Source organism: Amblyraja radiata, chromosome 7 (genome assembly GCF_010909765.2).
Source record: "Amblyraja radiata isolate CabotCenter1 chromosome 7, sAmbRad1.1.pri, whole genome shotgun sequence".
Lineage (NCBI taxonomy): Eukaryota > Metazoa > Chordata > Chondrichthyes > Rajiformes > Rajidae > Amblyraja > Amblyraja radiata.
The window spans coordinates 49,973,073-49,987,315 of NC_045962.1; the positions used below are offsets into that span (position 1 = coordinate 49,973,073).

At 45.5% G+C, this 14,243-nt stretch overlaps 2 protein-coding genes across 3 annotated transcripts in view; both read left to right on the plus strand.

Moving 5' to 3' along the window:
* The window catches only part of tspear (thrombospondin type laminin G domain and EAR repeats), a 55,220-nt gene extending 52,552 nt beyond the window's left edge, over positions 1–2,668 (plus strand). Inside the window, exon 12 of the mRNA XM_033024444.1 lies at positions 100–2,668. Within this exon, the coding sequence (XP_032880335.1) occupies positions 100–253 (154 nt within the window). The 3' untranslated portion in view covers positions 254–2,668. The remainder of the gene's footprint in view (positions 1–99) is intronic.
* Positions 2,669–13,435: 10,767 nt separating this feature from the next.
* fastkd2 (FAST kinase domains 2) overlaps positions 13,436–14,243 on the plus strand; it is a 62,506-nt gene continuing 61,698 nt past the window's right edge. Inside the window, exon 1 of one of the 2 annotated variants that reach the window (XM_033024455.1) lies at positions 13,436–13,511. In XM_033024455.1, the coding sequence (XP_032880346.1) occupies positions 13,506–13,511 (6 nt within the window). In that variant the 5' untranslated portion in view covers positions 13,436–13,505. The remainder of the gene's footprint in view (positions 13,512–14,243) is intronic. The other variant, XM_033024454.1, reaches the window with a different exon arrangement.

Here is a 14,243-nt window from a genome sequence, read left to right on the forward strand (position 1 = left end):
TTACACAAACTCAAAAATTAAGCTCTCTTTCTTAAACTGTCTTAAGCTACACTCCAAAGAAAAAATGGACGTTGTTTCAGAGATTTAATTTTCTTGCAGGTGGCAGGGTTTTGAAAGTTTTGTTCCGGTCCATCACCTCCCAACGTATGGCTGTACAGACTGGGAACAGTTCAACACAGACGAAGGCTCATACCTCATCTATTCTAGTGCGAAGGAACGGATTTCTAAGGTGCTTAAACTGAAGGTCTATTGACCCAAGAAGTAACGTGGCCAAAGCTTCACAGATCAAGATGGAATAGAAAACTCGTGAACACGAGGGCCAATCACTCCAGGGATTTTATAGTGGAACTAATTTACCTCAGTGAACCAGGTTTTATGTCAAGAGAGACAATCCTGCATTTTTTTGCCATTGGGTACCTTGTTTGGTAGTGTTATAGAACTATCGTAAGAGGAGAGAGAGAGTATGCTGGAGAAAACCTGGGTCTGGGAGCTATTCTACGGTCAAGGATGCAGGAGTTTCAAACAACTTTCTTTTACAAATGTGTTACTTTGTTTACTTCCCATGTGACCACATATCAGTGTCAGGAAAAACTGGCTGATTGCAGACTTACCTTTCGATGAAAGAAGGTCGACATAGATCAATCATTTCAGAGAATCTTCCTGGACGGAAAAAGTATTTCTTCTAAGAGCATTCTCCATTTTAAAAAAAATGTTTTGCACACCCCCTCCCCAACACAGTGTTGATGCACCGGCGAGCACTAATAGGTTGGATTTAGAGGGAATGGGGAGCCGGACTCCCCAGTGCCATTGATTCAGCTCTCCATAAAATGCATCAAGCTACTCTCCGCCAAGCAGAGCTGCTTTGCTGAGGTTGCTTTATTTAAGATCTCATATACGATGGATAAAGGTTGTCAAGGGAGTCCCATCACCAACAATCAATGATAAATGTCTCAACTTTCATTTATAGCAAGTTCAAAATAAAGGTACATCTTGAAAGCAAAAATTAGTTCATTCAGAAGGTGAGGAGCCCAGATTGGCATCTCTCACTACAAGAGTTCATTGTGGATGACACTGGAAGGACAATGGGAGAGGTAACATACCCACTACCTTTGACTCTCAATAGTGTTTACAATGTATGGAACTGAAGAAACCTCTGCCTTGCGGCCTGTTTGCTATATCATTGGAGCTATTCTTCCAAAGGAGAGACTGGATGTGGACTGACACTTAAAACTGTAATTTGATTGGAATTCTAATCAGTTTCTAGGATTGCGCTGGAGAATTATACAACACAGAATATCAAAAGACTGTTTCAAGTTCTAGCCCAGGTGCAGCTCGCAGATCAGTTATTTGATTCAATCAAGTGATAATGATATGGGTGAAAGTGGAACCCAGTTTTTACATGGAATTGCAGAATGCACCAAAGACAAGTCTCCTCAAAATGCCTTAACATGGAGAAATTATACCTTTTCTCTTTCAACTTCAAATGGTATGAATGAGGAATGATTCGTTTAATTTGAATTTGTGCCTCAACTTCCATTTTTTTTAGAGCAAACTGATGCACTGTGAAGCTCCATGATCTTGCAGCCTGCCTCTCGTCATGTGGTCCCTTCACTAGAGATGATTATTTATCAAAATAGGATCAACCCTCATTTTTTAAAAATTGTTAAATGTTCAAAATGATATCTGACACAGAAATATGTGCAAACTCTCCAGTGTGGTGCTTTTGTAATCTGGACTCTGCTCATGATGTGAAACTTCCTAGAAATGTTTGGATGATTGAGGAAATAGATTGATTTTAACCTTTCTTATATATACATAGCATTTATCTAAGAAGGCTGTATTCTTATTCCTGGACCCCTAAATGAGAGCGAAGCAACTGCAGACATGAATATTTTAACTGCCTTTAAATTGCCTGATCACAACTTTTTATCCCTAAAATTTGTAAACTATTTTTTTATGTACTGTTGCTTGCATCTTCACATTCTCACCTTGGTGTGAACCATGAAGTGGTGGAATGATGTGCAGGTTATTTACTGGTCAGATGAGGTGGTAAAGTCGCAGTTAACTGTTCCACTGCTTAGGGAAGAGTGTGGTGGGAAGACGTGGTCCAGTGAGCAGTCTGGCTGTCAGAGTGGTGGGAGGACATTTGTTAACATGGTAGTGTATGCAACAGCGCTTTGAATAGCTTCACCCATCGGCACACAAGCTTTCAACTGGACTGCATCCAAGATCTGAGACTCGGTCTCCTCAATCTGACTTGGCAATGGGACCACAGAGCTCCTGATGTGGGCAGCCAGTGTTCCTTCTCCTTATCAGTACTGGTTGAAGTTAAGTAGAGGTATCTGAAGATAAACCAAGAAGCATGGAATGTTAAAGTAGATTCAGGTCATCCCCAGGTTATGGCAGTGTTCCATTCCTGAGGACTGCTCATAACCCAGCAGATTGTAAGGAAACGGGGCCTTGGCCGAGTTCCCATGCTGTAGAAGATGCCTGCATCCTTGCAGCAGCTGGTAAATCCATCCCGCAGGTCTTCCAAACACTTTCTTGTGTATGTTATGTACATGGAGGTCCTGTAGAATCATAGAAACCTACAGCATGGAAACAGGCCCTTCAGCTCAACGTCCATGCCAACCAAGATGCTCCATCAATGATAGTTCCACATGTTGCATTTGGCTCATATCTGTCTAAACCTTTCCTATCCATGTACCTATCCAAATGTATTTTAAATGTTGTTATAGTACCTGCCTCAACTAACTCCTCTGGCAACTTGCTCCATATACCCATTAATATACCTACTAACTCCTATGTGAAAATGTAGTCTGATAGTTTCTCAGCCCCCAACCTGACATAAAGTGTGTACCTAATCAATGCTGTACAATAAACAATAATTGTACAATACAATAAACCCACTCTTGAAAACTTTCAAACACTGGTTAGGCCAAGCTTGGAGAATTGGGCACAGTTTTGGTCACAACCACATGGGAAAGACATGGGTGTGCTGGAGAGGGTTCAGGGGAGATTCACCAGGATATTGCCTGGATTGGAGGGGGGCAGTTATGGGAAGGGATTGGATATGCTAGGTTTCTTTTCTCTGGAGCAAAGAATGCAGAGGACTGACCTGATAGAAAAGTACAAGATTATGAGTGACATATACAGGGTAGATAGGTGGAATATTTTTTCACATGGGCAGGGGTATGAAAAATAAGATTGCATAGATTTAAGGTGCAAGAAAGGTTTTTTATGTAGAGTGGTTGATATATGGAGTTCATTGCCAAAGGAGGTGGTGGAATCAGATACAATCATTACATTGAAGAGATATTTAGATGGGCACTTGAATGGGCAAGGATATATTGTTGGCAAATGGGATTAAAGTAGATGGACAAAAGGTCAGGTGGGCGGAAGGCCCCTTTTATGTGCGGTACAACTGTATGACTTAAGACTCTGTAAAATGAAGGCACCACTAGACTCCCTGAACCGCTGTTGTACTTGCAATGAATGAGCTCCTACCATCTGCTGCTAGACCATCCCAGGACATTGACCCAGTAACAAAGGTGAATTTGGTGATAAACTTTCAAGTCAGGATAGACTGTCTGAAGAAGGGTCCTGACCCGAAACAACATCAATCCATTCCTTCCACAGGTGCTGCGTGACCCATTGATTTACTTCAGCATTTTGTGTTTTACTTCTACCAAAGAGTTCATTTATATGTTGCCTTCTCCAGCAGCATCATATCTAGCACTGGGCACTCACTGATCTTGCTGCATATAAGCATATACATTTAAAACAGGCTATTTCCTAGGTTAAGAATACCTGTCTTTTACGGACGCTCATAAAAATGATTGACAATAAACCATAGACAATAGGTGCAGGAGTAGGCCATTCAGCCCTTCGAGCCAGCACCACCATTCAATGTGATCATGGCTGATCATCCCCAATCAGTACCCCGTTCCTGCCTTCTCCCCATATCGCCTGACTCAGCTATTTTTAAGAGCACTATCTAGCTCTCTCTTGAAAACATCCAGAGAACCTGCCTCCACCGCCCTTTGAGGCAGAGAATTCCACAGACTCGCCACTCTCTGTGAGAAAAAGTGTTTCCTCGTCTCCGTTCTAAATGGCTTACTCCTTATTCTTAAACTGTGGCCCCTGGTTCGGGAACATGTTTCCTGCCTCTAGCGTGTCCAAGCCCTTAACAATCTTATATGTTTCAATAAGATCTCCTCTCATCTTTCTAAACTCCAGAGTGTACAAGCCCAGCTGCTCCATTCTCTCAGCATATGACAGTCCCGCCATCCCGGGAATTAATCTTGTAAACCTACGCTGCACTCTCTCAATAGCAAGAATGTCCTTCCTCAAATTAGGAGACCAAAACTGAACACAATACTCCAGGTGTGGTCTCACTAGGGCTCTGTACAACTGCAGAAGGACCTCTTTGCTCCTATATTCAATTCCTCTTGTTATAAAGGCCAACATGCCATTCGCTATCTTCACTGCCTGCTGTACCTGCATGCTTACTTTCATAGACTGATGTACAAGGACCCCCAGATCCCGTTGTACTTCCCCTTTTCCCAACTTGACGCCATTTAGATAGTAATCTGCCTTGTTGTTTTTGCTACCATAGTGGATAACCGCACATTTATCCACATGAATTCCCATATTATTAGATTCAAAAGTCTGCATAGGGTATATATGTTCATTCCAACAGATGTCAGAAATGGTTTTCTCTCTCCCCACTTTTCATAATCATCTTTTTTATCAGTCTTATCTGCTTTTAATGCCATTGATTGCAATGCAGTGGAGGTGTGATTACCATATTGAATGATATTTGTGTTTTTTCTGACATTGACAAAATAGTCTTCTGGGCACTTATGAAAACGGAACCAGTTCATTACCCAAGGATGGCCTGTGTAAATAACTTAAGAGAAACACCAGAGTTTATAAAAGCCATACTCTGTTGCCACATTAGATTTTTTTGTATGGATTACTGATAAGCCAGGACATGAAGATAGTTGCAAACAGAACTCAAGAGTGTTTTATGGTCAACCTACAGAAAGCACAAAATAGAAGTGGATATGTTAAAAACCAAGTGGAAGGTATCTAGAAATTTCACAACGTTAAATATTCTCTGTAGAGAAGAGGCTAAAAAGGAAACCGGTGTTGAAAATTGTGAGTGGGTGCGATAAATGGTGTAGCGGGAAATTGATCCCCGTGGTTGGAGTGCAGGTAAGCAGAGTACACAAACCTAAAACAATTGGCAGAACGGAGAGGACAAGGATTTGGTTTGTGCTTATGCACTGTGAGTGGTGATCTGGGGCACATTGGCTGAAAGGAAAGGGATAATAGTTATCAAAGGGAATTGGATAAATAATTGTAAGAGATTTGCAGGGCTTTGAGTCGGTGGTGGGGGTCGGTTGATTTAGAAGATGAATGAGTCTTAACTAAGCTCTCAAAGATCTGATTTGGGTTTGATGGGCTGAATGGCCTCTTGGTGCTGTAACCCCTTGGGATCTCACTATTTAATCCACTGGTACATTGTAGAAAACAAGTTATTTATTTTATATAATATATATTTAAATATTACAGAATTAATGTATGAATAAAGATGAATGAAATCTTACCATGTTGGTTATCGATGCTGTGGTCGTTCTCATTATAATTATTGGGGCATAACCATGTGATAACTCTTTTGAAACTTGGAATTTAGCCCAGTCATCCCGTTTGTCTCAGTATATTCAATAATTGATTTGCTTCTCAACTACAATAAAATCATTAATGGCTACATATGTATGACTTCAGAATTATATGACTATTGATCAGAACTGATTTAATCAAAGAATCTAAGTCAATGTACAACAGATCGCAGAGATTAATCTGAAACACTGCTGATCTTGATGATGTCAGGTTACTCATCCATCAAAACAATAATGAGAATTATACTAAATGCTGGACTGTGGAGGAGGCCCAGGACAGAAAGCGATACTAGTTACTATAGCATTTTGTATCTATCTTCAGTGTAAACCAGCATCTACAGTTCCTTCCTGCACATGAGAATTATGCTGGCAACCAAGCCAATTCCATATTTAAAGTCCTCAGTGATCTTGGGCAGGAGCAGTCTGGCTATCAAGAGAATATAATTTTATAAAGTGTGATACTTTGTTACTTAAAATTTTCTTGGGTTGAATTCTTTCTTCTGGTTTTTGGGGGAAAAGGGATATGTTTTTAATGTTTCGCTTGAGTAGCTGAGAGGGGGAGCATCACGCAAGATTGAGTTTAGTTTAATTTAGAGTTACAGCATGAAAACAAGCCCTTCAACCCATTGAGTCTAGATGCCAAATATCAATGACCCATTCACACTAGTTCCGTGTTATCTTACTTTTTCATCCACTCTCTTCACATACGGGCAATTTACAGAGGCCAATAAACCTGCAAACCCGCAAACCTTTGGCAGAAATCAGACCACCGGAGAAAAAATATGCAGTCACAGGGAGAACATGCAAACTTCACACAGACAACCCCGGAGGCCAGGATTGAACCCTGATCTCTTGCGCTGCGAGACAGCAGCTCTACCAGTTGCACCACTGTGCTGCCCTAAAAAGCAGCAGTTATTGTTCCAGAGTGACTGCTCCTAGTGATATGTAAGAGAAATACAGGCTCCAGACAACTGTGCTGACAGATGAAGACGTATGATGACGCGCGCGACTGTCGCGTGTCAGTCTCTACTGGCCTGTCGCGTAAATGACGGCCAAGTGGGCCAGGCCCTTAAGTGGTTATCTATGTATGGGCAAGGTCCTCAATATATATTTCTCTGTTTTTACTGTGGAGAAAGACATGAACTTGGGATAGTTAATGGAGGTGAATTGAGGATCCCGGGAGAGCTGCCTGACCTGTTGAGTTACTCCAGCCATGGCCGGCCGAAGGGGGGGTGCGTTGGGTGCGACCGCACCCCCCTTTTTTCCACCCTAAGAAAAAATCACCAAAAAAAAAAACGGGAAAAAAAATCGGAAGAAAATTTTTTTTTTAAACGGAAAAAAATCCACGTTTCCACTTTGGAAATGGCCAGTTCTCTGTTCCCCCGTCACCGGACAAGAGTGGCTGAATCTGAAGCCAACAGCTGTAACCCCAACACCAGACGCCGCTGCGGCGGAGCCTGCTCCCCTCGCCTCCCCCTGCCGCCGGGGCCCAAGCCATCTTCCCCCCACACCACCCCCGCTGACCCCCGCTGGGCCCACACCACCTCCGCTGGGCTCATGCCACCCCCGCTGGGCTCATGCCACCCCCGCTGGGCCCACGCCACCCCCACCACCCCACGCTGGGTCCATGCCACGCCCGCTGGGCCCACGCCACCTCCGCTGACCTCCGCTGGGTCCATGCCACTCTCGCTGACCCCCGTTGGGCCCACGCCACCCCCGCTTGGTCCACGCCACCCTCACTGACCCCAGCTGGGCCCACGCCACCCCCGCTGGGTCCACGCCACCCCCGCTGACCCCCGCTGGGTCCACGCCACCCCCGCTGGGCCCACGCCACCCCTGCTGGGCCCACGCCACCCCAGCTGGGCCCATGCCAACCCCGCTGACCCTCGCTGGGTCCACGCCACCCTCACTGACCCCCGCTGGGTCCACGCCACCCCTGCTGGGCCCACGCCAACCCCGCTGGGTCCACGCCACCCCCGCTGACCCGGGCTGGGTCCACGCTACCCCCGCTGGGCCCACGCCACCCCAGCTGGGCCCACGCCACCCCCGCTGACCCTCGCTGGGTCCACGCCACCTTCACTGTCCCCCGCTGGGCCCCCGCCACCCCCGCTGGGCCCACGCCACATTCATCCCCCCCGCCCGCTGGGCCCGCACCACCTTCATCTTCGCCCCCCCCTCAAGAAAGAGGGGGGGATGTGAGAGGGGGGAGGGGGAGAGAGAGAGTGGAGGGGAGGGGAGAGAGAGATGGGGGAGGGGAGAGGGGAAGGGGGATTATCTTTAATGAGATTGCAAAATTAAGGTAGGTTTTAGAGCTATTATATTTTCTCCTCCATATGAATAATTCAATTCAATTCAATTCAATTCAATTCAACTTTATTGTCATTGCACAGATACAAGTATAGGTACAACGAAATGCAGTTTAGCGTCTGGTCATAGTCATAGTGCAAGATAGGAATTTAAAAAAAAAATACAGAACAAGCATACACTAGAGTAAGAAGAGTACTGGTCAACAATGTGGATGGAGAGACCAAAGATATCTAGCGACGGGACTCCGAGTTCAGCAATGTAAGTGTGTTGTTGAAAAAGCTGTTCCTCATCCTGCTAGTTCGAGACCTGAGGCTCCTGTACCGCCTCCCTGATGGGAGGAGGGCAAACAGTCCATGGTTAGGGTGAGAGGGGTCCTGGATGATCTTCCTGGCCCGTCTCAGACACCGTTTTCGGTGGAGGTTATTTGATTTTATTAGATATTAAACAATATCAAACAATATCAAATAATATCAAACAATTGGAACTGCTTTCTTTTCCTTGATACCAATACTGAAATATGCGTCAAGCCGATAGCCTAATCATTAAAGAGTTAAAAGTGGGCCTAATCGATAAAGAGCTGAGAAGAGGAATCAGAGCTGCCAAGGAAAGGTACTCTGAGAAGTTGAGGAGCAAGTTCTCAGCTAATGACTCTTCTTCAGTTTGAAAGCCCCCCGCTCTTTGGACAGCTGACGAACGACCTGAATGAGTTTTACTGCAGGTTTGAAAATTAGAAACGTATCCCTGGTACCCCTTCCCCAACAAACACAGCCAGACCCCAGTCTGCAAAGAATGGACCCCGCACTGACCTCTGCAGTCATGAAGACCATTGAAAGGCTTGTGCTGGCCAAGCTGAACAATATCACAATCCCTCTGCTGGACCATCTGCATTTTGCATATTGGGCCAATAGATCTGTGGATGATGCAGTCAATCTGGGCCTGCACTTCATCCTCCAGCACCTAGAATGCCAGGGAACCTATGCGAGGATTTAGTTTTATTGATTTTAGCTCTGCATTCAACACCATTGTGCCAGAGCTACTACGCTCCAAACTTTCTGAGTTGACTGTGCCTGAACCCCTCTGTCGGTGGATCACCAGCTTTCTGACAGACAGGAAGCAGCATGTGAGGCGGGAAAGCATATCTCGGACCCACAAACGCTCAGCATAGGAGCACCGCAAGATGCGTACTCTCCCCTCTCCTCTACTCTCGCCCCACCAGTGAATGCACCTTCACAGACACCTGTCAAGTTTCTCAAGTTTGCGGATGACACAACCCTGATTGGACTGATCCAGGATGGGGATCTCTGTACTCTTTTCAGTTTGACATCTTTCCTATAACATGGTGCCCAGAACTGAACACAATATTCTAAATGCGGTCTCACCAAAGTCTTATACAACTGCAACATGACCTCCCAACTTCTATACTCAATACTCTGACTGATGAAGGTCAAAGTGCCAAAATACTTTTTGACCACCTGATATACCTGCGACACGACCTTCAAGGAACCATGCAACCATTCCTCTGCCCACCTGGCTAATTGATCCAGATCCTGCTGCAATCTTTCACAACCATCTTCACTATCTGCAAAACCACTCACTTCTGTATCATCAGCAAACTTGCTAATCTTGCCCTGTTCTGTGATGTTTCACAGAGTGCTGGAGTAGTAACTCAGCGGGTCAGGCTGAGTATAGAAGTTGGGAGGTCATGTTGCAGTTGCATAAGAAGTTGGTGAGGCCGCATTCAGAGTATTGTGTTCAGTTCTGGGCACCATGTTATAGGAAATATGTCATCAAACTGGAAAGGGTACAGTGAAGATTTATGAGGATGTTACCAGGACTAGAGGGCCAGAGCTATAGGGAGAGGTTGAGTAGGCTGGGACTCTATTTCATGGAGCACAGGAGGATGAGGGATGATCTAATAGAGGTGTATAAAATCATGATTTGAATAGATATGGTTGAGTCTTTTGCCCAGAGTAAGTGAATCGAGGAGCAGAGGACATAAGTTTAAGGTGAAGGGCAAAAGATTTAATAGGAGTCTGTGGGGTATGTTTTTCATACAAAGGGCGGTAGATGTATGGAACAAGCTGCCAGAGGAGGTAGTTGAGGCAGGGATTATCACAACATTTAAGAAACAGTTAGACAGGTACATGGATAGGACAGGTTCGGAGGGATATGGATCAAACGTGGGCAGGTGGGACTAGTGCAGATGGGACATGCTGGGCCGAAAGGCCTGTTTCCACACTGTATCACTCTATGACTCTATCTTTCCCTCTCAAACCCATTCTCCTGCCTTCTCCCTATTACCTCTGACACCTGTATCAATTAAGAATCTACCAATCTCCTCCTGAAAAATGTCCAGACTTGACCTCCACAGCTGTCTGTGGCAATGAATTCCACAGTTCACCACCCTCTGACTTAAGAAATTCCTGCTCATCTCCTTCCTAAAGGAATGTCTTTTAATTCTGAGGCTGTGGCCACTGGTCCTAGACTCTCCCACTAGTGGAAACATCCTCTCGAAATCCACTCCATCCAGGTTTTCACCAGGTTAGGACAGACGGCAACAGCTTCACACCGTGTCCCAAAGCTTGTGTCCTGTCCTGCATCACCCAAGGCAGCAGAGATGTTATAGGAGAGGGCAAGCACCATAACAAAGTAGCTCACGATGATTTGGGTAACATTCAGGAATGTCTATGCATGTCACATCATGAATATTACTGAAGAACGGTCTTGACCCGAAATATAATCTATACCTTTTCTCCAGAGATGCTGCCTGACCCACTGAGTTATTCCAGCACTCTGTGACATGTCACCTATCCATGTTCTCCACAGATGCTGCCTGACTCGCTGAGTTACTTCAGCACTCTGTGAAACGTCGCCTATTCATATTCTCCGCAGATGCTGCCTGACCCACTGAGTTACTCCAGCACTTTGTGACTATTTTCTCTTCACCCATCTGCCCAAGCCCACTCTCCCCCTACTTTCCTATGTTCCTTTCCACCCATAAACCTCTCTCTGCCTTTACATTTCACTCCTCTTTCAAATCTGCTCTACTTATCTACATGCATTTTTCTTCTTCACTTTTTAGTCATAGAATGATACAGTGTGGAAACAGGCCCTTCAGCCCAACTTGCCCACACCGACCGACATGTCCCATCTAAACTAGTCCCACTCACACGCGTTTGACCCATATCGATCTAAATCTGTCCTATCCATGTACGTGTCCAAATGTCTCTTAAACATTAGGATAGTCCCAGCCTTAACTACCTCCTCTGGCAGCTCGTTACATACACCCAGCACCCTTTGTGTGAAAAAGCTACCTCTCAGGTTCCTTTTAATTTCTGAAATATTGGTCATAAATTTGGTGCAAAATTCGGTGAAGAAATGCTCCAAAATAAGGCTCAGAATGCATCAGGGAGCATCTAAAACCCCTGGACCTTGGCATCGAGGGACTTCACGCTTCGCGCTCGTGATTAAGTTTCACATTAAGTTTTTTGTAATCCTGTCATGCCACCCCCCTATTTGAAAAGCTTCGTACGGTCCTGACTCCAGCACTTAAGTGTTTTTTTTGTAAACCAGCACCTGCAGTTCCTTGATTCTCCAATACGAAATAGCTGTACATTGGGAATTGGAAGTGATTCCACCAACCTTGGCAATGAGATCCCCACCACTTTCGATGTGAAAAAAATGTCCTGCATATCTCCATTAAACTTCCCCCCTCATATCTTAAAGCTATGCCCTCTGGACAATTCCACACTGGGAATATGTTCTGATTGTCTACCTCATCTATGCCTCTCACAATTTTAGATACTTCTATCAAATCGCCCCTCGATCCTTGACTTTCCAGAGAAAATCGGGATGCATGGTTTAGGAACAGCTTCATCCAAGACTGAAATAAATTGCAGAGAATTGTAGGCATATCCCAGACCATCCATAAAATAACCTCCCTTCCATTGACCCCATTTAGACCTCAGGCTGCCTCGGCAAGGCCACCAGCATAATCAAGGATGAGTCTCACCCCATCACTCCCTCATCTCCCCTTTCCCATCAGGCACGAGGTATAGAAGTGTGAAAAGGCACACCTTCAGATTCAGGGACAGTTTCTTCCCAGTCATTATCAGGCATCTAAATCATTCTATCAACAACTAGAGAACAGTCCTAAACTACTTTCCACCTCATTGGAGACCCTCGGACTATCTTTCATCGGACTTCACTGGATTTTATCTTGCACGATACGTTATCCACTATATCATGTATCCGCACACATGGCTCGATTGTCATGTATTGTCTTTCCGCTAACTGATTAGCACACAACATAAGCTTGTCACTGTACCTCGGCACTCGAGACAATAAACTAAATGAGACTAAAACAATCCAAGTCTATCCCACCTCTCCCTGTAGCCAAAACCCTTTAATTCGGCCAGCATTCTGGTCAATCTCCTTGCACCTTATCCAAAGCTTCCACATCTTTCCTGTGATGGGGCGATCAGAATTGCACCTTAAAGGGGCTGTCCTACTGCGGCGACCTAATTGGTGAGTTTAGAAGAGTTTAGGAGGGTTTTAAAAAGTGTCATGTTGAAGACCTCCTTCGACTATGTAGAAGACCTCCTTCGACTATGTTGAAGACCAGCTTCGACTAGCTTCGGGAAAATTGGACACCGAATAGTGGAGAGTGAAGACGATCTCCTTCGACCTACCTTCGACTATCTTCGATCTCTAAAGGGCCTGTCCCACTTGGGCAACCTAATCCGCGAGTTCTGGCGAGTTTGCCCTCGACTCATACTCGTAGCATGGTCGACGAGGTCGTAGGAAGTCTTCGTAACTCTCCTTCATGCTCGAGAGTGGTATCCGCGTACTCGAGGCCTCGGCTAGGTCGCGCGTTTTTTTTCAATAAGTTAAAAAATGCCTGCGAGTAAAAAAAGGTCGCCATGGAAAAAATCGATACTTTTGTTACTCGTAGTAGGTAGGCATGTTAGTCGTAGGTAATCGAGGGTCGTCGGAGGTAGTCATAGATAGTCTTCATCTTAGTCGAAGGGAGGTTAAAGGAAATCGAAGAAGGTCGTCTTCACTCTCCACTATTCGGTGTCTAATTTTCCCGGAATTAGTCGTAGCTAGTCTTCAACATAGTCGAAGGAGGTCTTCTACATAGTTGAAGGAGGTCTTCAACATGTCATTTTTTTAAACTCTTCAAAACTCGCCAAATAGGTGGCACAAGTGGGACAGCCCCTTTAAACGCATGCAAATGCTGTTCTTGGTCGATTTTGAATGAGTGCTTTCCGAATAGCGCCCCTAAACGCACTCAACGTATTTTTAAGATCAGAGCAATGAAGAACACTAACGGCGTAAAGCAGAAACAAGTTGGGAACAAGATGGAATAAGTTACAGTTGGATTTTGTAATAAGAGTTTCACCATCAGCAGTTGAGCCAGTGACGCAGCGTGAACAGCTCCGCCTTCAACAGGGCTCGCGTCAGTTTAAATTCTAAGATGGCGGCGGCCAGCGGACGGTCGGGGATGCGATGGAGGTGAGTCGGGGGGAAGGAGATGTTTAAACCCGGGAACTGGAGGCTTTCGCGTCGGTCACCCCGGCAGAGCGTGAGCGTTTCCTGAAAGGAGGAAGGTTGAGGCAGCCGCGGGCGGCACAGATCGAGGGCGGCTTCTCCGGGGCTCCCTCCGGCCCGCGATGAGTGCGGGTCAGCGTTTGACCCCGGGAGCAGGATCCTCCCCGATTGTTGGCCCTGGTCTGCCTCATGTTCAGAGGTATTGCCACTACCACAATTTGATGGGTTAGATCAACCCATAAATAATGTGCACCCCACCACCCTGACTGCAACATGTGCCTCCCCTCTGGATCGAGGATGACTTGCTTGCGAAAGGACACAAAGTAGCTCAGCGGGTCAGGCAGCATTTCTGGAGAACGTGGGCCATGAGTTATTCCAACCCTTCAAGATTTGCCTCCACTTCAATACTGAAGATGTGAGATCTAGTCTAAGGAGAGAGGAGAAGTGAAATGTAATAATGGAGGGAGGTATATCAGTGGAAAGAGATGGGGTGGTGGAAGAGGAAGGATTAAAGGGAGATGGGAGACAAGTTTATGATGTAGGTTTCTCTTCCCTCCTCCCCAACTCCTATTAGTTTGAAGAAGGATCCCAACCAAAACTGTCCATTCCCTCCACAGATGCTGCCTGACCCGCTGAGTTCCTCCAACATTATGTTTTGCTCAAGGTTTCAGCATCCACAGCTTATTGTACCTCCAT